Genomic DNA, 25,332 nt, shown 5'->3' with positions numbered 1-25,332 from the left:
GCAAAACTTAAAACTACTTCAAGCAGACAATCACTCTAACACCTTCATCAGTCCAGCATTACAGTAGGTATTGCCTACCTTGTGACTTTTACCCTGCTTTATCTGATGTTAATGTGCAAGGGTAATGCAGCAGCTGGTGCCTGCTTCTGCTAGCTGCAATGCCTTGAACCCATGATAGTGCAGCAGTCATTGAAAGGCAGTGTGCCCATGCATGCCCTGTACCTGTGCACCCTGTGGTTCCTTTCTTCACAAAGTAGCCCAGCTGGCAGTGACAGATGAAGGAGCCCTTGGTGTTCTCGCAGTCGCCATGGAGACAGATGTTGGGGTTCAGGTCGCACTCGTTCACATCTGGGGAAGCCCATTGAAAAGTCAGTGAGTTCAGCCCTATTCTGGCCATTTTGGAAGAGATTCGCATTCTAGATACAGACGTTACGTTGTTACAGAGAAGTATAGATGGGTTGGCTGGGGGATCTGTTGAAGGTAGGTGTATATAGGGGAACAGGTGGCGGTCTCTGTCACGATGAGGTATGGAGAGATAGAGATCATGGGAGAGTTGGAGACTCTGCTATAGTAAGATACAGGTGAGTTTATATTATAGTAAGGTACACAGCAGTGTACAGTAAGGTACAGAGGGGATCTGTGGCATTGCTGTGCAGCAGAGTGGACAGGGCAATGCTTACCGATACAGGTCCGCATGTCCATGGACGACATGAACCCATCGAAGCAGAGGCAGCGGTACTCCCCGGGGATGTTGGTGCACTGGCCCCCGTCACAGATGTCAGGGTTATCCTCGCACTCGTCGATGTCTGCAGCACAAAGTAACGACGCGTTAGAGACAGCAGGGGGCGCACTGGAGCGAGAGCTGGAGGTCAGGTCAGCGGAACAGCGATAGGGAGGTCTACTTTCCAACCATCATGTAGAACACACTGTCAAACTTCTTCCACCCCTTCTCAGGTACTAAAATACTGTATACAATACAGTGAATAACTTAATTCAAGGGGAAAAAAACACAGTTTATAGTTTGGGTAACTGTTATTGTTTTGCTTGCCTTACAGGCATATTCCCAATAATCAAACACAGTCCAATGCTGCAGCCGTGGATGACCGCTGTCAAACAACCGCACCAAATCATACGCTTGCAGGGAAGCAAGTTGAAGTCTGTCTTGCATCTCCTTACATGTAGAATTTCTCGTCTCCCAACTAATAACATCAAAACTTACAAACCCATCTATTTCTCATCTGTGAATCAGTGGGCGGTACGCTGTTGAATCTACAATGCAGATGAGCGCTGTTTAAGTGTAGGGGGTCTCACCTGCACACGTCCTCTTATCAGGCATCAGCGCGTAGCCCCCCGCACAGCTGCACTCATAGCTGCCCTCCGAGTTGGTGCAGTGGGTGTCACAGCCTCCGTTCATGATGGTACACTCGTCGATATCTGAAACAACACAGTGACGATCAGGACTGGGGCACTGGGTTTGCTGAACTTTAAAAAGAGATGGTTCTGCTGGGATGGGGGGTGCTTACCGACGCAGCCCTGCCTGTCTGGGGTGGCCTGGTACCCGGGTTCACAGGAGCACTGGTAGGTGCCAATCATGTTGACACAGCGGCCGTTTCTGCACAGGTTGTCACTCAGCTCGCACTCGTTCACATCTGAAAAAATGACCAACGCAGCGTTAGGAGGGAAAGCAACACCATGTACAACACTAGGGCTTTTCATCAGCAGTTAAAGATCTACATTTGGAAAGTGATCCATCAGATCTTTAAATATTCTAAACATAAAACCCTAAACACACACAAAATAATAGTAAAATGCTATTAATGGACCGTACAGTGTTGCCATTGACCCTGCAATAGTTTTTGATTGAACCCAGGTTTACAGAGGGAGATATTGTTGTTGACGAGCCTTACCCACGCAGGACGTCCCGTCTGGGGTGAGCTCGTGACCGGGGGGGCAGGTGCACTCGTAGCTGCCGTCGGTGTTGATGCACGTCCCGCCACGGCACAGCAGGGGGTCCCTCTCACACTCGTCGATGTCTGCCCAGGGAGAGAGAGAGAGAGAGCATGTTAGAAAGATATTTGACATATTCATTAAAATGCAGCCAGACTTTCTGCCTGTGCAAAGTCCTTTCAAAGCTTTCAGCTGCGCAGCGATAACATTCCAGATGAAAATCCATAAAGAGATTAGCCTGACCTGACAGGTTATTTATCTATCGCTTTACACACTCACTTGTAAGGTCTTCAGTCACGCTGAAAGAAAGTTAAGGTAGATAAGCATTTCAGCACAGTGTATTTTTCAATGACTCTCAAAAAGAGCCCTGAGAGAGTGTTAGATCTGCCAGCTCCAGAGCCATATGAATCACGGTGAGTTTATGCTCTGATCTTGTCTGTGTATCAGATGTACGGTACTGTACTGATCTCTGTGTGTTATACGCTCTGATCTGTGTGTGTTATATGCTCTTATCTGTGTGTGTTATATGCTCTGATCTGTGTGTGTTATATGCTCTGATCTGTGTGTGTTATATGCTCTGATCTCTGTGTGTTATACGCTCTGATCTGTGTGTGTGTTATATGCTCTGATCTGTGTGTGTTATATGCTCTGATCTCTGTGTGTTATACGCTCTGATCTGTGTGTGTGTTATATGCTCTGATCTGTGTGTGTGTTATATGCTCTGATCTGTGTGTGTTATACGCTCTGATCTGTGTGTGTGTTATATGCTCTGATCTGTGTGTGTTATATGCTCTGATCTGTGTGTGTTATATGCTCTGATCTGCGTGTGTTATACGCTCTGATCTGCGTGTGTTATATGCTCTGATCTGTGTGTGTGTTATATGCTCTGATCTGTGTGTGTTATATGCTCTGATCTGTGTGTGTTATATGCTCTGATCTGCGTGTTATATGCTCTGATCTGTGTGTGTTATATGCTCTGATCTGCGTGTGTTATATGCTCTGATCTGTGTGTGTTATATGCTCTGATCTGTGTGTGTTATACACTCTGATCTGCGTGTGTTATATGCTCTGATCTGCGTGTGTTATATGCTCTGATCTGCGTGTGTTATATGCTCTGATCTTACCCATGCAGTTCTTCATCATCATAAAGCCGCTCTCGTAGCCCTCAAAGCACTCGCACTCGAAGCTGCCGGGCGTGTTCACACAGGTGCCGTGTCCACACAGGTCCGGGGAGATACGGCACTCATCAATATCTGTACACAGAGGCAGAGAGGAGGGGAGAGATGTCACTGTGCCATTCATTGTGTTTCCATAAGCACAAAGGGCTAACTTTCATTTATCTGCTAAGCCCACAATCATCAAATTATACAATACAATTCAGAACAGGGTTCATGTGAGTGGTCACTGTAGACAGGCGGTCAGCACTGCAGACCAGCATAGTTCCAGAACAGTTAAGTCCCAGTTGGTGCAGTAAAAAAGCTCCTTGTCGCCTCCTACCTGTGCAGTTCCTCTCCTCCATGTTGAGGGCGAAGCCGCTGCTGCAGCGACACCGGAAGCTTCCGATGGTGTTCCGGCACGTTCCGTGAGAGCACAGCCCGGAGAACACCTTACACTCGTTCACATCTGCGGACAGAGAGAGGGGTGGTGAGACTCATACCGATAATAGTCGATGCTTTCCTGGTAACTTCTACTGTAGGTCTTGTCCAGTGATTTGGTTTACAGTGAGGTAGATCAGCCTGTATTTCGCTGTTTATAATACATAAACTTGAGGATAAGATGGGCTTACTTCAAATCAAGCAATAGAGCCCTGTATGAAAGGCTTGCCGCCTGTTAGTTGACGGAATAGGAAGGTAAGAGTACAGACAAGCTCAACCCCCCAAGTTAATGTCAGGTAATCAGGGTTTCATTACGATTAGAAACCATTGGCTTTACTGTTATTTCCATTTCGCTTTTTATAAATCGCTACAGCTAGTCCTATCTGAAAGTTCCGTGCTCGACTACCAATCGGTATGGGCCCTGCAATGCAGCTTCCTAATTGGCTGATGAAAATTCCAGAGCATTCTAATAGCCATGACATCAGTCCTCACTGATAGATGTAAAAATAAAAGTTCCTGTTAAGATGGACTGTGTACCCTGTATAGCAGCCGGATCCTTCCCTCCCCCCGGTACCTTTATAAAAGGCTCGTCCCGAGAGCACATCTCCGCGGTTGGCGAAGCCCGGTCCTCGTGGGCAGATGGTCTCGTACTCCTGGGTCCCGGGATTGGGGCACGCCTCACAGTCGATACCCCAGGCAGCCCCCACGGAGCAGCAACACATGTCCACCCGGAACTTCCCAGGCAGGGGCTCTACGCATTCATCCTCCTCCCACTTCATATAGCACTGCTCCACCCGCACGTCTGCACAGAACACAGCCGTCATTCACAGCGCAAGGAGGAACTATACAGAGCATTTTAGAGGGAGTCTGTAGTCATTTTTTTTATGATGTTTACTACTAAAATGATACTCAGTAGCATGCATTTTCAACTTTATTGTGTTAAAATGTATTTAAGTTAAATACCCTGGCATATAGGGGCATGCAATGTGAAAAATAAACATTATTTAATCTGAAACAGCTACAGATTATCAAATGGTCGACTGAATCTAGAATACAAATTTCAAACATTATTTAACCAGGATTGAACAGTAATACAAAATGGAAGCATAAAAAACAAAACAATTGACAGGATTTGTAACTCTGGTCAGATTGAAAATACATATTTATGAGTGATTTAAAAGGTATTGTGAAGAGGCTGTTCAAAGGCAATCAGTTCCAAAGATGGGATGCCTGATATACAAAGGCACGCTGGCCCATACTAGATCTCAATGTAGGGATTTTAAAAGTAGGCGCATCACTTGATCTTAGCGCAAAGACAGAGTTACATGTAACAGATCATTCCCACCTTCTAAACATCTGTACATCTACAACCAGCAAAGACAGCCTCCCCCTACCCAATGCCATGGAAAGGGAGAGCTTTCTGCTGTTTCTACAGGATGCACCGAAATCCCAGCGCCTCGCTTACCAACACAGGTGCGTCCCGTCCCGTCCAGGGTGAGCCCCTCGGGACAGACGCACATGAAGGACCCCTGGTTGTTCACGCAGCGCCCGTTAGTGCACACGCCCGGAAACACCTCACACTCGTTCACATCTGGGCAGGCAGGGGGAGGGAAAACAGCTGGGTTAGAGCGGGGTGTTCCGGTAAACCAAATTCCAGATGTTGAAAAGCAGCTCCACACTGTATATAGTAGATACCCTGCAGGACTTACCTTCACAGACGACGCCCTTCATTCTAGCAAAGCCTCTTGGGCAGGCTGTGTCTGCAGAGAGACACAGAGAGAGAGACGATCAGCCCAGAGCTAAGCATACCTCAAACACACTAGCAGTACACTGCGGTGACATATATTGGTGTTGCAATTGAAATTCCTGCAGCGCATCCTTTAATATGCTTGTGCTCTTGTTTTTCATCTGTTAATGTGATATAGTAATGAAAATTCAAGACAAAAATATTTAAATGAAATGCACTGGAAACAAAGCTTCAGTACATTTTGGTCTTTTAATAACACATTTCCTTTTTTTTGTATGTGATGCATTGATGGTTTTGTAAATGTACATACAGATGTAATCATGGCTTTGTTATATTCTGAAACTGGAAAAATCAATAAACCGAGTTTAATATATGCTTATGCTGGTTTCGCCAGTTTTTTTTTATTAAGGATTTATGAAGGTTTCCTATCGCTGGGTTTGATTATTGGTAAAAAGCCTCCTCACCGATCTCACAGCGGTCACAGGGGCTCCCCCAGGCCGCCCCCAGAGTGGAGCAGCACTCCGACTTCAACGTGGCTCCGTTGATGTTCACCTCGCAGCGGCCATCGTTGATGTTCAGCCAGCAGGTACCCTTCATGCTGTCTGCAGAGCAAGAGAAACACAGGCGGGTTACACACCACACACAGGCAGTGCTGGCCTGTGATACAAGGAAACCCTAGAAACAGGCAGGCAGTTTTACAGACGGCTCTTACCCACGCAGATGGTGTTGGTCGAGTCCAGCTTGCTGCCGTGAGAGCACTCGCAGTTGAAGGACCCGGCCGTGTTGCGGCACACCCCGTTCACACAAGGACTCGACTCGCACTCGTTGACGTCTGAAACGCAGGTAAGAGTGAGGGGGTGGGGGGAGAGTGTAAGAGGACAAAACCACATGTTGACACAAAAGAAACGGACAGTCATTTTAAAAGAATCCAGCCATACAAAATTAAAGACTCTTGGCACACAGCAGACTGAGACAGGGCTGGCTGTAGCTAGTGTAGACTCACCCTCGCAGGTCTCGGAGTCAGGTCTGAACACGTAGCCCTTGGGACAGGTGCAGGTGTAGCTGCCAGGGGTGTTACGGCACAGGCCGTTATCACACAGCAGCCTGTTCACAGCACACTCGTCGATGTCTAGAGGAACAGGGGTGGATTAAACCGACAATATACAATACAAAACAATATATCTATTCTATCTCTATATATATACAGTAGTGTGCACATGTATCAGAACACCCCATTGCTTCTGTTGTAGGAAATAAGTAGACCGCCTGGAGTGAATATATCGGAAAACCTTTCAAGCAGATCAATACCCTGCAAAGTGCCGTAGTCCTACCCTGCATTCACGGGACAGAGGAATTCAGCACAATACGCAAACACGTGCTTGAGGCTGGTCTGAGCTGCTGTTACAAAGGGGTGCCCGCGGGGGGCGCTGTGACTCACCGATGCAGTTCTTGCCACTGGGGTCTGACTCGTAGCCCGTGTTGCAGATGCAGCGGTAACTTCCTCTCAGGTTCTCACACATCCCGTTCTGACAGATATCTGGGTCCAAGGCGCACTCGTTAATATCTGAGGGACACACACACACTGAGTTCAAGAGGCCGGTCTTGGTGCTTTACTCCATATACATTGCAATCCAACTTAGACTTATATAGCGGCTTTCAACGAATAAACCATCTCATTAAAATGCATTAATAAAAAGCAATGATAAAATAAGTATGCGCCATGATTTAAGAAAATACTTTATGATTCGTGTTTCAAATGTAACCGATCTACTCTTTTCTACTTGATTCCAATCCCGTTTGCGATGCATTCCGCACATATTCATGTGGAAAGCCCTTTTCTTGGCAAAGCATAAACCCACCTCTCCCGTCAGCTGTGATTCCAATGCCACTGCTGCAGAGTGCCTGGAATTCGGCTGGAGAGACAGAACAGGACAGTCAGGGTTAGAGACAGACAGTGTCACAGGCAGGGGAGCAACACAACACTGCAGTGAAACGCAGGTCATCTTAAACACGGCACAATACACATGACGGTCCTGACGAGCTGCATTGCCTTATAATTATAAAACACTTAGTACACTTTGATGAGCATCACATTTGACCTGCACTCTAAGATCCAGATTCTCAAAGCTGTTTTACTCCAATACTTACAGTACAGTTACAGTTCCAAAAAGAATAAGACACAAGACTATTCTCCACAATGATACTCCAGGAGAAGCTTTGCAATGCAGTGTATTGAAAGGGTGGCGCTGGTTACCGGAGTTCCTGGCAGGGCAGGGTTGGCAGGGCTCCCCGAAGCCGTGCTCTTGGCTGGCGCAGCAGCATTCGGACTTGGTGACGGCGCCAGGGAACGGCCGGTTGCAGGTGCCCTTCTTGATGCCGCCGTAGCAGGTGCTGCGCATGTGGGTGTCCACGCAGACACGGCCGTCCACGTCGATGGCCAGCCCGGGCAGACACTCGCAGCGGAACGAGCCCTCCGAGTTGATACAGCGGCCGTTCATGCAGATCCCCGGGGTCTGGCACTCATCGATATCTGAGGAGGAGCATGGAGGGAGAGAGGAAGCAGAAAGGCAACCCGTGAGATCAGGCCAGTCCCACGCAAGGCGCTTTTTATCACATTGCAAGGACAATCTGTACTCGAAATGCTTAGAAGTAGAACAAATACTGAAGCTGTGCTACTCTTTAATCGGTCAGTGATATTTTTTTTTTGTGTGTGTGTGTTTTTAGATTAGAAATCACTGATAATTAGAATTGAACAGCTCTACATTCAATGAATAGGCAAACCTCAATTCATCATCATCTGTCTACAAGTGTAACTTTCCTCACACGTCACCAAGTGTCCTCCTGCATCTTGACTGTGTAGCCCTTTAGCACCATCTGGTGGTAACTAGAGTTATGGCAGCAGAGCTCCTCCAATATCGCACGCTCGTTCCCAAGTCCACCCCTGTCGTTCTCCCCCACCGCCCTGGTTCAGCCCCGCTCCCCCTCCCAGTCATACCCGTGCAGTAGCGGCCATTGGGAGCCAGGACGAAGCCGGGTTTGCAGATACACTTGAAGCTGCCGTCCTCGTTGATGCACATCCCGTTGAGACACATGTTGGTGGTAGCGCACTCGTCATGATCTGAAACAGAGAGGGGAGGGGGTCAGCGAGCGAGCGAGCAGCTGACCGCTGCAAGTCTGATTCTGTATTAAAAGGTACAGCAGTAAACCGTCATTGATCAACTGGTAAGGCACCAGTGACCAGTGGGGCAGCAGTGTGGTATAGTGGTTAGGGCTCTGGACTCTTGACCGGAGGGTCGTGGGTTCAATCCCAGGTGGGGGACACTGCTGTTGTACTGCTGCGACAATGTATGCAATTTAAAAAGTCAAGGTGTATTCTGATCGATTTTATCATGCCCTATTGTTTTCCATGGTGCAGACTGCAGGTATGCATGTCTGTAAAGGAGTCAAGGGACAGCGTGCCCTCCATCGCCCCCTCTAGGAGAGGCGCGGTACTGCGGGCGCACTCACCCACGCAGTTCTTGCCGTCGGGTGTGAGCTCAAAGCCAGCGTTGCAGATGCACTGGAAGCTGCCGTCCGTGTTGACACAGCGGCCGTTCCTGCACATCACTCCGTTCATGATGCACTCGTCGATATCTGTGAGGAGGAACAGCGAGAGTCAGGCTACACCGGGAGCGTCTCTTCAAAACCTTGCAGGTTGCAACCTTTGAATAAAACCAGCTGCATATGTATTTAGCTTCTGAGACTTCATTTGGTGCGTTTTTTCTTAGGAAATAGTGCTATTGACAATATATTAAGGAGATGCAAAAATTATTCGATTAATTGCTATTGGATTATATTTTGCGAGCCGCAATTAAACGTGGCAGTGTAACAGCGAGGATGATAAAGGATGGTATTTATTATTGGTCATTTCTAGTCATGTGATTTGTGACATGAAATCGTGATTATAGCACGATCCTGTTAATTTTTTTTTTTTTTTTTTTATCTAAAAATGCATTTTACCATAAAATAAATATTTCGCATTTTTGCATGACGGTTTTAGAAACCCCTGTTGCTGAGAGACGGGACATACCAATGCAGGCCTGCTTGGTGGGGGTGCTCTGGTATCCCTCGTGGCACTTGCAGTGGTACGACCCGGGGTTGTTCACACAGTCTCCGTTCACGCAGGGGTTGCTGGTGCACTCGTCTACATCTGAGCAGCGAACAAACAAGAAAAAACAAAATCGGTGAAACGGCAGGCTGTGATAGGCTGGCAGGAGGGCTGCTCTGACCCCTGAGTAAACAGCCAGCTCCAGCTGAAACAATCTCCCACTCTGAGCCCTCGATGGGAGCCGGGGGGCCTGCTTGCCTGCCTGCCTGCCTGGCGAGGGGAGCTCAGAGCTGGGAGTTTATCTTGGCTCTATCCCAGCCAGGATAAACAGCCCCTTCCTCCAGAGACTTCGCCTTGGCATTGGGGCAGGGAGAAGATCCAAACCAGCTTCCCCAATTAACTCCTTGTGGTGTGCTGGCTGGCTGGCTGGGAGCCATAATTAACAGAAATCTACCCCTCCTACTAAGTATTTAAATATTGTTTTGGACGGTAACCTTGTATTGCCCTGTAACACCTGTAAGTCGCCTTGGATAAAGGCGTCTGCCAAATAAATTAATAATAATAATAATAATAATAATAATAATAATAATAATAATAATAATAATCCAATGATTTAGTAGTGCAGCTGCTGTGTGTACGGGCTGGAGTATGAAGTGGGAAACGTCTTGCTCAGAGGAGTTGCGATGCTCATAGGTGTGCAGTGCGGAGAGTCCTCTACCTACCCACACACTCTCCACGCACGTCCTGTCTGAAGCCCATGTTGCACTCGCAGCGGTAGCTGGATGGGGTGGGAATGCAGCGTCCGTTCAGACACAGGTTCGTGAAGTGCTTGCAGATATCAATGGTCTGGTTCAGGGTGGCTGTGCCTGCAGACACGACACACGCAAACCAACAGGAGGTCAGTTGACACAACTTCAGTTCCATAATAAGAAATGCATTTGTTATTTGTGAAAGACAAACATACACAACAAGACAAAAAACTACATAGCTATAGGGGCGTATTCACAAACCTTTATCTTGATTAATAAAAGAGCTTTATTACTCTTTGCTGTGCTTTTACTATGGCAGGGGTGGCCAACCCTGGTCCATGAGCCGCAGGGTCTTCTGGTTTTCGTTCCACCCGAGATACCTAATTGCACCAGTTTTTTTTTCCATCGGTCAACACTAACATTTTCTTTCCAGGTGTTTAGCCATTGAGGATTTAAAGACACCCAGAAAACCTGCAGGATTGTGGCTCTCCAGGGCCAGGGTTGGCCAGCCCCGTACTATGGTAAACTTTTATAAGGGTAGAGATGGCTAAATAATAAATCGTGATTCTGCTTACCGATGCTGGAGCTGGGAAGACCGTTGCCCCTGTTACCCCCGATGCCTCCGTTTCCCCCGTTGCCTCCGTTGCCCCTCTGGTCGATGTAGCCCCCGTTCCCGCCTCTGCCCGGCCCGTTGTTGTAGTTGAAGTTAGGAATTTGTGGGAACCCCCCATTGCTCCCCCCACCATGGGGAACCCCCGCAATACACAACCGGTGAAACTCATCTGGAAGAGAGAGGGAGACGGGTTTGAGATGGAAACTTACCTATTGGGTTGCAATTTCTCTAAGTTACAGTTCTTTATGAAGCGGTAAAGAATGTCTAAAGCTGAAGGAACACAAAGCCACTTTCCAGGAGAACGGGAGACCTAGTTTGAGGTTGCTGTATCAAACTCCAAGTCTCCCCTGGTGTGCCAAGCAGTGTCCTGAAACATAGTCTCCTAAAACCAAGTTCCAAGCCTTCATGTTCCCTCAGTTTAATGCCTTCAGTTGTGGTTTTAGATACCATGTAAGCAAGCCCTTTGTGTGTGTGTGTGTGAGAGAGAGACGAGTTCTCAAGCCCAGCTCTCAGCAGGCAGCGGCCTGGAAAATGTCACTAAAGAAAGGGAGGCTGCCGTTAGCTCTCCCCCAAAACAGGCCTCCTTTCCTGACAGGGGGGAAAGAAATCAGGGGACTATTAGAGGCCATCGACTCTGATTTCATCTCAGGGGAGTCTAAAGCATTAGCGAAAATTACCCTCGTCTTTTTGTCAGGAAAATGACCGCTAAGCATTTTAATAGTGTCACGCAGGCTCTTGTAATCGCTCCCTGTTTGATAAGCAAGCTGCTACAGGATTCAGCTCCCCTCTCTTCCTGGTGATAGCTTAAACAAGCCCAGTGCAGGAAATGACCTCATTTTTAACACATTTCTCATTGTGAAAAAAATTGTACTTTATTCTGCAACACATCACCAAATCAACAGGTGAGCATTGTGTATTACGTCAAAGAGTGGGCTTAACTGTCCAGACAAGGTTTCTTAATTCTACTAACCTAGACCACTAGCTTTTGTCAATAGAGATATCTGCTGTTGAGTGTATTTTTCTGCATTGAAATACACATATGCAGTTCTCCTCCTGTGTTAAAAGACTGCACACTGTGCTCTGCAGTCGCAATGCCTAGGGGCCCTCGCTGTGGTCAGTATCAGAGCTCTACTCACCGGAGCCTCTCACTGGACACATCTCAGGGATCTGGACAGCTGCCCAGCAGCGGCCTGTTTCACAACAGCATTGCATCTTGGTGTACTGTCCACTCTGCTCCCCCGCACAACGGCCATTGGCCAGAGAAGAGAAACAAGTTCCCACGCGTTGATCTGCAGAGAGAGAAGGGCGAGGGCACAGGTTTAATAAGAATGCCACATCAACAAAACAGCGCTCTCAAACTTGAATGCTACTGTAAGACAAGCAGACACATTGTTCAGCAGCTGGGGTTCCAAAATACGGATGCTAGTTTCCGTTTTATTCCCTGAACTTTAGGATTGAATGCATTTAAACAGTCAAGCTTTATTCAGATTTTTTTGTAACCGAGCAAAGCTGTCACTTAGAGGGCTGGTCCTTTTTTATTATGTACAACATACAACATAAATATGTGCGAGAGCTTGTGCACAAGTGTGTGTAAATGGGAAAGGCTTGGAAGAAATATCGAACAAATCCTTTAAAACTGCACAATATAATGAATCTCCTCCCAGCGGCTGATGAGTTAATAATACTGACATCAGCATAAGACCCGTACTTACCTCTCGGCTAGAGAGCTTGCTGTTTAGTTGAATGGTAAGTCGTTTGTCTTTGAACCTTGCGGTTCGTGGTTCACGTCCAGCCCTTGTATTTCCAATTCAGTGGGCTGACATGCCAATTCATTACCGTGGCGCCCAAACAGGGTCTCAAGGGCTGGATGCGAACCGCAAACTGTTCGGTTCAAAGACAAATGACTTAGCATTCAACAGCGGGCTCTCAGTCAAGAGGTGTGTCTTATGCGGATGTCAGTATTATTAAGTGATCAGCCGCTGGGAGGAGATTCATTAAAACACATCGGACTGCATGTACACTGATTATCTTCACTCTAACGAGCCAGCAGTCTGGAATGAATCAGTTTCATGTGGATTCATTGAAAGCTAATTACATGTAACATGGAAAGCTATCTGTCTGGCTCAGACACAGTGCGTTTTAACTGCTCTAGACTCCTGTGTCTACAGCACGAGAGAGAGAGAGAGAGAGAGAGAGAGAGAGAGCGAGAGAGGCGAAAGGAGAGAGAGAGAGTGGGGCCAGAAACAATATTGTGTGTCCTGGACTTGGCAGTGCACTCTGCGTGGAATGTTAGCTCTGGGAAATAGCTGCTGCATGATGCATTGGGACCAGGTTCCGTCTCAGTCTGCTAGTGGGGCCTGTAACACTGGAGTTATACAGACGGCATGCCGGCTCTCTGCTACAGCACCAAACCTGCCCAGTAACTGCACAGAATGACTCTCTCGGGCTTAACCCTGCGTGTGCCGGAGGCAACAAAGAGGGCCATTGTGTTAGCCCAGTCCAGGTGTCAGCTGTGCAAGCTCGCTTGGCTTTTATCAATGTGTCCCTCGCTTTCCTCTGCGGTAATTCAATGCAAACACTGCTCACACACACACACACACACACATATGTTTGCATTCCTATATTTGTGGGGACTTCTTATTGACTCTCACTATATTTTTATTTACTATTTCTAACTCCTTTTTTTTAAGGCATGGTTAGTTCTTAAAAAGGTGTATCACAAAGTGGGGACGTCCCCACAATGTCGTTTTTTCAGGAGTTACTATCTTTGTGGGGACATTGATAGTAATAGCTGCCCACACATACACACACACATACATAGACACTGTCACAGCGCATCATTACACCACATCAAGCCAAGTTGAATTAATGGGTGCCGTGCCTCAACATAGCCACAGTATAAAGGCATTTCCAGGTACACTGCCTCAAGGTTGCAGGGCGTCTGTCCCACTTACCCATACAGCGCGTCCCATCAGAGCTGGTGATGTAGCCCCGTGGGCATGTGCACACATAGCTGCCGGCCGTGTTAGTGCACTCTCCCCCGTCACACACTCCTGAGATAGTACTGCACTCATCGATATCTGAAACAGACAGGAGAGCACCATCAACCACAAACCTAACTCTCTCTCATACTGCAACAGAGCCGACTCTCCCTCAACCTGTACCCCTCTATACTGCAACAGAGCCCCCCAGCTCTCCCTCAATCTGTACCCCTCTATACTGTAACAGAGCCCCCCAACTCTCCCTCAATCTGTACCCCTCTATACTGCAACAGAGCCGACTCTCCCTCAATCTGTACCCCTCTATACTGTAACAGAGCTCCCAACTCTCCCTCAATCTGTACCCCTCTATACTGTAACAGAGCCCCCAACTCTCCCTCAATCTGTACCCCTCTATACTGTAACAGAGCCCCCAGCTCTCCCTCAATCTGCACCGCTCCAGACCTCACAGTGACGGGTGCCTCTGCCGTAATGTACTCTGCAATGTGTATTCTGCAGTAAGACTTTAAAGGGCAGTTCTGTGGTAGAGACCTCATTGCATGCAGTGACCCATTCTCCCAGGCACTGCTGCCGCTCAGAGGTCACCACGCAGCTAGACAAACCCAGAGTCAGCATTCTCAGTGAATGGGACCAGACTTTACCCACTGCGGACAGACAGCTGTATAGAAAAGGAAACATCTGGCATGTGGATAAATGGCCACTTAACTTGTGAGTTTCTGTGTGTGTGTGTGTGTGCTTCTGCATGTGTGTACTATATGTCTGTGTGGCGGGGGGTGGGGGGGTAGTCTGATTTATGATAAGCAAACCGTTCTTGCTCACTAGCATTTGACTGTAAATGTACCCATTCTTTTTTGTCTTTTTTTAGTGTCAAAACCATAAAAAACTTCCCCTGTCTTTCCGAACCTCGCCTATCTGCCTCTTTTCCTCTCTCTCTCCCTCCTCTCTTTCTCTTCCCCATCTCTCTCATTTCTCTCTCCTCTTTTTCCCCTCTCTTTCCTTTTTCCCTCTCCTCTCCCCCCTCTCTCTGCCACTCCCCTCTCTCCTCTCAGCTGAATGGTGTCAGTCCAGGCCAGAACGAACAGTAACACTAAACAGCCTTCCAGCTGGTAGTCTGGGGCCGCTGCATCACAGTCTCCCTTTGTCCTGTAATTACACCTCCCTCGCTCCTGGACAGCTTCAAAGACCAAAGCGCACCTTTCCACAGCGCGGTTACAACAATCCGGCCTTTTACAAGAATGACCAGCTGTTCAGGAGTCTATGACTGCCTTCTTTCTTAATTAAAGGACTGGTCCTGAATGCGTTTCTGCTGACTAAACCGTGACCCTAGACATTCCTAACCTATAAAGGTTTAACCCAGGCCCCTATACGGACTGATCCCCTATAGGGACTGATCCCCATACAGACTGATATCAAGCAGCGTGTGATTTGGACCACATGGATAGACGGGCAACCCCCTCTTGTACGAGTGCACCTCCTACAGCGAGCAAAGGAGACCCTATAGAGAACGAAAGCATCCCAGCTAGAGGCCGACGCTCTGCTCCCAAGGGCCCCTTATAGGAAAATCATCCACAACTGTAAGAAAGTAAATCAACTAGAAAACAATTTGGCTAGTGCCTTCTCAGTGTACTGCTGCACTACACTGCACTGCCAATTAGCACACTGAAGAAGGCACTTGCCAAAACCTTGTGGTTACTTTAATTTTTGTTTTTATAGTTTATTCCCTATAGGTACGGGCTAGCTCCATGAAGCTGTTTCCAGAGCACGCACACGCACACACGCACACGCAGACACACACGCGCACACACAGCAGGAGAGAGGGGCACCATGAGAACCATCTCTTCAGGCAGCTAATTAGAAGCTACAATTCTGTCAAATACAATAATTAAGGAGACCTTGTGTAACTATTCCCCTCCACACACACACGCACACACACACGCACACACACATGCACACACACATGCACACACACACGCACACACACATATTGAGGGACTTCTGCAATACAAACTCATTTAATTATACCTCAAAGAAACTATTGTCTTCATACTAAACCCTCCCTGAAAAACCATGTAAACCTAATGAAATGCACTTTCCCAAAAAGACTATTCAAGCCCTGAAAAACAAACCCTGCGGTCTAAATATGCAAGTGAGGCATATGGACGGACAGAAAGACAGACATGTTTTGTTTAAATATATTTTTATACATTTGGTCACTTTCCTTTCATGGGCCATGGGAATTTGCTCCTCACTCCCTGTCTTTTTGCCTAGCCTTCGTAACACTGATGGATTGGTCAGTCTCCTCGAATAAGTGTCTTTTACCCTCAGAATGTACAGCTGGATGTTAGAAGTCATGGATGCTGCCCCATGTTAAGGGCGTGTGGTATCCTGCCCACAGCTGGCATCACGGCTTGACTCACCCTCGCACTTCTGGTTAGTCTCACTCTGCTTGTGCCCCGCGGGACACTTGCACTCGTAGGAGCCCACAGTGTTGATGCAGTTCCCTCCCTGGCACAGTCCTGGGATGGCCTGGCACTCGTCCACATCTGAAACAAGAGACGGGGGACCCTGTTACAGCGGGCATGGCAGAAAGAGCCCCTTGGGCCAACTAGCATGTGGAGAGAAGCCCGAGCAGAATTGCTAGACGCCGACCAAACGACAAGGCAGTTTGGAGCTGAATGCATGAGTCTGAGGCCAATCCTCCACGGGCTCTTGTCTCCTGCTTGTTCAGTTTTTTAATTGGTGCGCCATTACATCACTTCCAACCAATCCGGTGGCTCCGTTCCCGGAGATTACCCCATGCGTTTTGGATGAATTGTTTAATTTGATTCTGAATGAAAACAGGCTAATAGCAACATTGCACCCCGTCCAGTATCGTAATTACCTAACTGGGGATGCAGAACCGCTCCTGCCCCCACAGAAACACAGGCAGCATGATCCAGCAAAGTTAAAAGTGTTTCTTACTCAAATGTCATTTTCAATGGCGTAATGGTGCATGTAATCAAGGTTGTTTTGTGTTTAAGGCGGGTAAACTTGGAATTGAGGGCCCTGGCTAAGCGAGACTAGACAAGGCTTAGTCATTGCTTGTTAAAGCTGAAAAGTCTTAGAACTAAAACATGTTACTGAAGTGAAAGGCAATTACTGTTGTCCATTCGACATTAGCCTTGCCAGCCCTCATAAAAGTCTTCTGCAGTAAAAGCATAGCATGATGTAATAAAGCACAGGAAAAACATGGTAAAGCATAGGAAGGCACTGTAAAGAATAACAACATGGCAAATCAGGATGAACTATGCATAGGGAAAAGCATGGTAGAGCTGAAAAAATACAGTGGTAAACTTTTACAAAGGAGGTACCAGCAATGCCTGTGTGGACTAAGCCCACCCGCGCTCTTACCCTGGCATGCTCCGGTGCGGATGTTGGGGATGAAGCCGCGACGGCAGGGGTGAGGCTGGGCCGGGCACATCTCACAGGGGTGGCCCCATGCCCGTCCGATGGTGGCACAGCACAGGGTCTTGGTGCACACAATGCCGCTCAGCTGCCCCTGGCACATCTGGTTATTGACCTGAGTGAAGCAGGGGCCAGTCCGGTAATCTGGAGGAGAGAGAGAGAGAGAGAGAGAGAGAGAGAGAGGGAGAGAGAGAGAGAGAGAGAGAGAGAGAGAGAGAGAGAGCTGTCAAGAATGCAGGGTAAATACTACATGGAAGTGTCGTTGTACAAACTTTGTGGCCTAGAGTGTTGTAGCGTTACGGGCGCACGTATCATGTCTGCTTTTTGTTCTGTTTGCTCCAAAGTTTGTCTCCATTATAACTTTTTTTTTTTTGACAAGGAAAGTTAAATAACTAGCCAAAGAGACTTAGGTTTCGGTAAAAGCAGCAAACAGAAAGCCCATTGTTTAAAATAAAATGACTGCTGCAGTCCCTATAATTATAATATAAAAATATTTAATAGTTAGTGCTATAGCAACTATTACCCAACTGTATACACAATCAGTGAAAGCCAGACCCCCCCCCCCCTCTTTCCAGCCCCTCCCCTACTGACACCTGTGACCTCACAGCGCAAATCTTTTCTTGGACAATTTGAGGAGAGGAATGTTTGAGAGTTTGAGACCTATCAAAGGGGGGGGTGAGAAGGGGGGGGGGGGGGGGGTGGGGGTGACGACACACATCTGGGATTGATCAGGGAGCGTGGCCTCTCACTGCCTCCACTCCAGATGTGACTCAATCTACCCCACCCCCAACCCCAACCCCAACCCCATCCCACTCCAAGGAACTCAAACTTCTTGTTTGAAAATGTAACCTCCCTGAAGTTTGACAAGAATATCGATTAGTTCCATCCAGGTCCTGGCGGAATGCTGCAGTGTTTCAGCAATTTATTCCATTTCTATCGATGTGCCTTCTGCTAGGCCTGGAAATTAGACACCCGTCTGCTCAGTCGTTTACTAGAAACGCAATTAGCCACACCTGAGCTTGAGACCTTTAGAGCGATGGTAATTAGACGTGCATTTACTCAAACGACTCTGCTGCAGTCATCTCATATCCAGCTCTGCTTACACAACTCCTCTCGAAAGTGCTTTTATTTTTTAATTATGTGCGTGCGTCTGTGTTTGTGAAAGTCTAGAGGATGCAGTCTGAATTTGCCTGTGGATTTACTCCAACCTGGTTTCCTTTCGCAGCTTGCATTCCAACGCATCACCTTGATTTTATAGCATTCACTGTGCAACCTCTCCCAAAGACTAGGGAGAGCATTCCTGCATTAACAAAGCATCATTCCGTGCCTACAGTAATTAGGAGCCCATGATCATTAGCGAGAGAGATACCAGATACCTGGGCAATAATGCGTTGTGTTCAGTGCCGCTTACTTTTAAAGGAATTGTGCACAGATTAACATAGCACACAATAAATAGTACTGACAAAAAACTTTGCAATCAGCAGAACTACAGTCATTTTGGCTGGATCTAAAAAAATGATATTATTGCATTTTTGATACGGGGAAAATGTATATGGGTACATGGGTAATTGCTAAATTATTGTGCACCCAGTAACGCAAATTTAAGGAGCTTTTTTTTTTTATTTTGAATACTGGTATTACCTTTTGCTTGATTGCTAGCGTTTAGCATGAATCATGGATCCATAGTCTAAAAGCATGAAGCCTGTATGAGACACAGACGCCATGCCTGGGTAGAACAGGACTCTGTGGACACAGCTGGCCAAACGTCTGCCTGCGATACGTTTCACAGAGCGCTGGGAACACTCTGAAGCCATTTCCACTGGTTGGTTTGATTGCAGTGCTTTTCACATCAAACCATTACGGTTTCACTTCAAGGTTTAGTTTAGTTTCATCCAGACAGCCATCATTTCCACCCCTCGCTTTATCCCCAAATTCAAATTTTTTTTGACATTTAAAACGCATTCAAACTTTCAAGCAGAACGGAACGAATCTACAGTGCTTTGAATACAACCATGTGTTGCTTGTTGAATCCTTAAAAAAGAATGCATTTCCATTCTAAAACGAATCCTGAAATGAAGATAAAAAGAATGCAATATGAATGCAGCTACACAGGAGTACTGTTCCTGCCTCCATATACCATGCCCCTCTCTCTTTCCCTCTTCTTTCTACAGGGCCCCATTACAAGCTATAAAATCTGGTTCGGGGTCAAAGATGTGTTCCCGATCCCTGAATGTCTCCCAAAAAAAATACCAGCGCCCCACTCCCCACCAACCTCTTTTTTCCAGGCTCCATCTGAGCGCGACCCCCTCCCGTCCAATCCCCAATTAAAAAGGGAAAAACAGACTTGCTGGACAGAGAGGTCAAGGCTCCCAGTAAAGAAGGAAACATTAGGAATTCAGGTTTTCCTGTTGGGATTTTAATGTTTCCGGGATTAAAGGAAGCCAGTCTCTGAAAGCGCAGTTGAACACCACATTGAAGTCCCTGCAACTAGAAATTATTTTCATTAAACCAGCAAGAACATTTTGGATTTCCCAGCTATTTCTTGTCACCGTGCCCCCGTAGTTCCTGGGATACCCAGCAGGGGGCAGCCCACCTCTCTTTCCTGAGATCCCTGTCAGAACCAGTAGAGCCTGCTCAAAGCTTGCCTCACGCACCAATCGCATTCCGGTGTTTAACTGCTGCTTGGGAGTCTTCAGCAGGTCTGCTTTCTTAATAAACGTAAAGGGAGATGAATCTGGTGGAACATACGACCCTCCTGTGCACTGAGGTAAAAGACTTGGCAGAAGCGAGGCTTGCATAAATCTCAGCTTCCCCTTTTCTCAAGCACACCCCAGGGATGGCAACTGCCTCTACCGTGGTGGAAGACCAATAAAAACCTTCCACTTGTCATTTCACATGTCATTGAAGACTTCATCAACTTATTTTTTTCCCTCTTTTCCCTTCCTGGAATTGACTACTTTTTCAGGGAGATTACACCACTTGTCTTCAATTAAATTAAAAAAAAAACACTAACAGCAAATTGATAATTCATTGATGAAGAGAGGATTCTGTTTATATAAAAAGCTTCTGGGATCTCAAAAGCATTCGTTTTAATTAAAGCTGTCACGCAATCTTGTTCCGTTTTAAAATACAGTTCCTCGGGCGTCTGTGCTTAATTTGAGTCCTTACGTAAAACTCTACCTAATCTTTCAAGTAGGACGGTTTATGTAGATACAAAGATTTATCTCCCCCTCATACCTACCAGCCACTGTGTCACTCTAGCAGCCTGACAGCACCCCACTTCATACAGACAGGGTTGTAAAAGGCCTCTACTGTACGCCAAGTTCTGCTAAAACTCAGGAAGCAAGCCCAGAAACCGGAGATTCTGTGACACTGATAACATTTTACAGGAAGCACTTAAGAGAGACAGAGCGGGCATTTTCAACACGGGCTTATAAGGTGTTCTGAAGTCCACCAGCACAGAGCACCACTCACCCATAATAGCGAGAAGGAAGAGGGCTCTGATTAGAAGAACAGCCAAACCTAATACCCAGGTTTTCAGTCCACCCTGAACTGAATCAAATGCCTCTCAACCTGTTCCAGACAGTCCTTAAATATGCAGCCTAGACTGGCCTGCCCCCCCTCCGTCTCCCAACCTTCAGCCTGTTCCTTTTACACCAGCCTAATTACAGAGCGAGGAGTTTGTTAGCAGGGTGCATGGCTTATTAGAGTGTGTCTTTGTTCTCGTTTCGCTGTGAGTGTGTGTGTGTGTGTGTGTGTGTGTGTGTGTGTGTGTGTGTGTGTGTGTGTGTGTGTGTGTGTGTGTGCACTTTAATCCAGTTTGATCCAGTACAGCAAACTCTTTTTTTGTAGCTTGATGTACATTTTTGCACACATCTGGTTTGGTTTTTTGATTGTATATATTTCTCAACATGCATCAGATTGCAAATTAGTATTAGTTTTGCTACAGTGCCAAATTACAATCCGAAGAATTTTAATATGGGTGTGTGTGTGTGTGGAGTGTGATGCAGGAAGGCTGCAGACCCACTAGAAACTCTAATTACTGCCAAATGTTCCTAGTTAGGCGCTTTAGGTAAAAGCCAGGGGCTGGAGAATTCTCACGCCAAGGTGGACTTTCTTAAAGGAACAGCGGCCCATTTTTCTCCAGAGGATTATTCTTTTAGTTGTTTCGTTCCAGTCTTTATGGCGGAATTCAGAAAACTTAATTGCAACTTTATAAGAGACTGCAGAGGATATACACAGCATGGTTTTAGTTAAATGCTAACTAAATATATATCTGTCCATTTTGTTCAATGATTGCAAGTGACAAAAATGCATGCATAGGGCTCCTTCTGTCTTTACAAGGGAGCCCAGCTGCAATGCAATGCAGCACTTCTGTGTCCTTGATAAAGTGAAGGACATCGTCTCAAATACAAAAGCAACAGCCCTGGCCACCCACATTGGCTCCAGGAGAATGGAGTGTGGGTTACTGTACCTCCCATTGCTTGCAGGGTCAAACACACTCTGGAGCATTTCAATGTTTACTCAAGGGCTTGCTAACAAAAGAGACTTTAACTGTTCAGCTAATTTACTGTAGTCCTGCCTCTGTTTGATAGTTTCATTTGTGAGTGGTGATGAATCCATTCAGATAAAACGTCTCCTTTGCAAGGATGAGTGGATTGCTTTAGGTCATCTAAAGTTCAGTGACTTGATAAAGTAGGATCAAATATCCAGGCATTTACAGTAGTGTGAGCTGGGTTATCAAAGACATTTGATAATGTATTTATAGTGTAGTTTTCTGGGGTAACAGCATTGGAGATTTAAACAATACTTAATATTTTAAAAATATATATATTTCTATATGTAATTAAAAATGGTACATTCGTATATCAGAGAAACTGGAGAGGAGCGGGAAATTAAAACAAGGTAAAGGCAATCATCCAAATAAAACTGAAGCACTAGCGGAGAACATCTGTACAGCACTGAAACACTACGTTTAAAAAAAAAACAACTGTACTGCTGAACCTCGTCTTCTTTAATATTAGCATCACAAGGGTATCCATGTATTATAAAAAATAATAGATGGGCCTCTTCAGTGAGTTACAGGAAAACAATTCCATCTCGGGTTTCTGTGACCTTCTGTGACCTTTGGTCTCGTAGTTTATGACGTCACAGAAACCCTTGATGGAATTATTTTCCTGTAACTCACTGAAGCACATCTATTATTCTATATATATATATATATATATATATATATATATATATATATATATATATATATATATATATATATATATATTTAAACTCTTATATTCCCCATGCAATTCCAACCAGGAATCGGACACACAACCTTCCGTCTGTACACAGGTAAAACACCAGCCCGTTGTTGTCGGCTTCAAAATGGATGATGCCGCAAACCACCCCGTAGGAAACACCCAGATGGTACAGTCTTGATTTGAACACTGAACCCCCTACTGACTGAACCAAATAATAGGGTAGTAGAGGGGGGTGGGCGGCAGCTCCCCAGGTTTGGTGCGGCTCTGCGTGGTGACTAGACTGTTTGTGCTGGCCTAGCCCAGGCCTTGTGTACACAGCTGGGGAGGTTATTTTGTCTCCTCCTATCAGGAAATGTCCACGGCTACACAAAGAAATGCTCTCTGTCATTACAAGGCCTTTATTTATTGCCAGATGTCTGTTAGTTTCTCCCGAAGCGTTTGTGTTTTTCTAGAAAACAAGCCGGGAGGTGAATGGAAAGGCTAGAGGGGGGTTCAGTCTCCTCTTTGCTAAAAGGGCCCGGGGGTGCTTTTAAAAACACAAAGTAATCTCAAGACATTCTTCTCCTGTTTGCTAGTTTACTTTATAAAAAAACCCTCTCTAGAAGCGAAGTTTGCTTGTACGTTATTCACGTGTTTAATAACAGCTTTTAATGTCTTCTCTTTGCACAAATCTAGGAAGTTTCTGCAATACTGTAATTGCTGTGCAAGGACTGAAGCAGAGACTTCCGTGAGCAGACATAAATCAGATCACATGACAAAAAAAACAAAATGAAACGATTATTAGGGGAGAAGTTAAAGGAGTCCTTTCCACAGAGCGAAGGCACAGTCAACAGCTGGGTTTGAACAACACAAAAAGCAAAGCCAGCCACAAGCAAACAAACACAGAGAAACCGTGTCTGTAAAGCACACCCATAAAGACGATGATGGTTTTAGGTCAGATATGTAAAGTGCAAATGTCCATAAATGGCAGTAAATAACACAATGCACGCCGATGAAACCGAACGTTTTACTGAACATACATTACAGCAGACCTACACTGTTTATCCACAAACACATTTTCAACGCCACAGAGTAGCCGCTGCACTTCAAAGCATGTCGTGTTAAAGAGCTGCGGTCCTACCTCTCTCGCACTGGGGGCCAGTGAAGCCGTAGACACAGGCACAGCGGTTGGGTCCAATACAGCGGCCTCCGTTCTGACAGCCATTTTCACAGACCGCTGCCAAGGGAACACAGCAAGAGAGAGGTTCAGCTGCCATTCACAAACCCAAAAGCGCATGTTACAGTACGGCATGCTAATTTACAACCTGTGAAACCTGGTGATATTATCACCAATACAATTAACTGGATGGGTGTACAGTGTTCAAATTAGCCTTCAATATCATTTAACATCCATCTTTAACATCTCGGCAACACTATTGGCTCACATCTCCAATTAAGTTCCTATTACTAAGGTTGTATTATTTTCAGTTATCACAGATTTTTTACCATGAAAAAAATACAGCCCTAATCATAACACAGTTGTCAGTAGGTGATGCTACATACCGTGTATAAAATGATATTGAAAGCTAGGACCAATGAAAAGAATTGACTCACGCTGTCCACAGTGGGTGCCGCTGTATCCCTTCTGACAGACACAGGAGTCATCATTGCAGCTGCCTCCGTTCATACACCTCACATTACAGGACTGCACTGTGGAAACAGAGGCACTGGGGTCAGGGATAAACTGCAGCAAAGGCATCCCAGCTCAGGGGGTTTCGAAATAACTGAGGTTAAAGGAGCGATTTAAAATGCTGTGGCAACATTATCACCTCCTGTGCCGTAGCTCATCCAATCGTCTCACAGCAATCAGGCCATGTGACCCAACATACCGGCAGTGATTACGCACCAGGAAAAAACCTATTTCCTATTTTTATCAAGAAGAACCTAGAAAACGGATTAAAACCTTGGTTTGCATTCTAATTACTTTACATACATTTGATACAAGCAACATGATCTTTTACGCAACAATTCCATGAATTTCCATTCCCACAGCACCATGGTACCACATCCAGTGTCTGCGCTAAACCAGACCATTGTGAAATATTTTTTTGCCATTGCTGGCAAGGCTGTAAATGCTTTTGCAGTGTGTTACACTGGTATACAGTCATTTCTCAAACTGCTCCGTAAGGGTGATGTCTTTATCATGTCCAGTGTATTCGGTGATGAGCGGATGGGTAGACACTGTAAGCAGTGTCAAATATGCAAGCTGTTGCTTGCAGTGGGAGGTCCTGCTTCAGACTGTAGTCTAGGAATGTCAAGCTCTTGGAAGCGCAGAGAAGGTGGTGGACCAAAGGAATGCAACCCTTTCATTCTTGAAGCCATAAAATACCCCCTGCAAACACACAGCTTGTAAATGTGTCTGGTCTGTGCGCTGGGGTTCACTGCAACCTGACTACACTTGGAAGTAGTTGCGTGTGTGTGTGTGTGTGCGTGCGTGCGTGCGTGCGTGCGTGCATGCGTGCGTGCGTGTGTGCGTCTGGGGGAGATACTTTAAATAGTTAAACCAGCGAAGGAAACCAGTTCACCACATATTCTACATGGGTTCCAAGTTTCATCCACAGGAATGCAGATCCAGTCGATTTTCTGCGGATGGGGATGGGGGGTATCCCTCTTCCTCGAGAACATTTTGTACAATGATAATCTGGCCTCAATTATTAAAATAAAATTTGGAATCAATAAAAGAAAAAAAAGAAAACCGCAACATTGGTTCATTTAAAATGATTTGCAACTTGAATTAAGAATCCATCAATGACTGGAGTGTGCATACAATCATATGTTGATAATGACACATTTCTGTTTTTTTTTTTTTTTTACATCACCCAAATCTTACATCTAAGTTTTATTTTGCAGGTTGTAC

The 25,332-nt window shown here is 46.1% G+C and overlaps 1 protein-coding gene across 3 annotated transcripts in view; it reads right to left on the bottom strand.

Moving 5' to 3' along the window:
* The window catches only part of LOC117401413 (fibrillin-2-like), a 57,077-nt gene that overhangs the window by 18,429 nt on the left and 13,316 nt on the right, over positions 1-25,332 (bottom strand). For all 3 annotated transcript variants that reach the window (XM_059015266.1, XM_059015268.1, XM_059015267.1), the window contains exons 5-31: positions 24,030-24,125; positions 23,557-23,652; positions 17,128-17,325; positions 16,155-16,280; positions 13,693-13,818; positions 11,875-12,027; positions 10,701-10,907; positions 10,099-10,242; positions 9,359-9,478; positions 8,797-8,922; positions 8,285-8,407; positions 7,544-7,819; positions 7,149-7,202; positions 6,728-6,853; positions 6,293-6,418; positions 6,002-6,121; positions 5,754-5,891; positions 5,252-5,302; positions 5,008-5,133; positions 4,117-4,344; positions 3,445-3,570; positions 3,072-3,200; positions 1,908-2,033; positions 1,524-1,649; positions 1,312-1,434; positions 681-806; positions 223-348 (exon numbers count right to left, since the gene is read on the bottom strand). In XM_059015266.1, coding sequence (XP_058871249.1) covers positions 223-348; positions 681-806; positions 1,312-1,434; positions 1,524-1,649; positions 1,908-2,033; positions 3,072-3,200; positions 3,445-3,570; positions 4,117-4,344; positions 5,008-5,133; positions 5,252-5,302; positions 5,754-5,891; positions 6,002-6,121; positions 6,293-6,418; positions 6,728-6,853; positions 7,149-7,202; positions 7,544-7,819; positions 8,285-8,407; positions 8,797-8,922; positions 9,359-9,478; positions 10,099-10,242; positions 10,701-10,907; positions 11,875-12,027; positions 13,693-13,818; positions 16,155-16,280; positions 17,128-17,325; positions 23,557-23,652; positions 24,030-24,125 — 3,642 coding nt within the window. The remainder of the gene's footprint in view (positions 1-222; positions 349-680; positions 807-1,311; positions 1,435-1,523; positions 1,650-1,907; positions 2,034-3,071; positions 3,201-3,444; positions 3,571-4,116; positions 4,345-5,007; positions 5,134-5,251; positions 5,303-5,753; positions 5,892-6,001; positions 6,122-6,292; positions 6,419-6,727; positions 6,854-7,148; positions 7,203-7,543; positions 7,820-8,284; positions 8,408-8,796; positions 8,923-9,358; positions 9,479-10,098; positions 10,243-10,700; positions 10,908-11,874; positions 12,028-13,692; positions 13,819-16,154; positions 16,281-17,127; positions 17,326-23,556; positions 23,653-24,029; positions 24,126-25,332) is intronic.

Source organism: Acipenser ruthenus, chromosome 49, assembly GCF_902713425.1.
Source record: "Acipenser ruthenus chromosome 49, fAciRut3.2 maternal haplotype, whole genome shotgun sequence".
In the NCBI taxonomy this organism is placed as follows: Eukaryota; Metazoa; Chordata; class Actinopteri; order Acipenseriformes; family Acipenseridae; genus Acipenser; species Acipenser ruthenus.
This window is presented reverse-complemented; position numbering and strand designations above follow the sequence as displayed.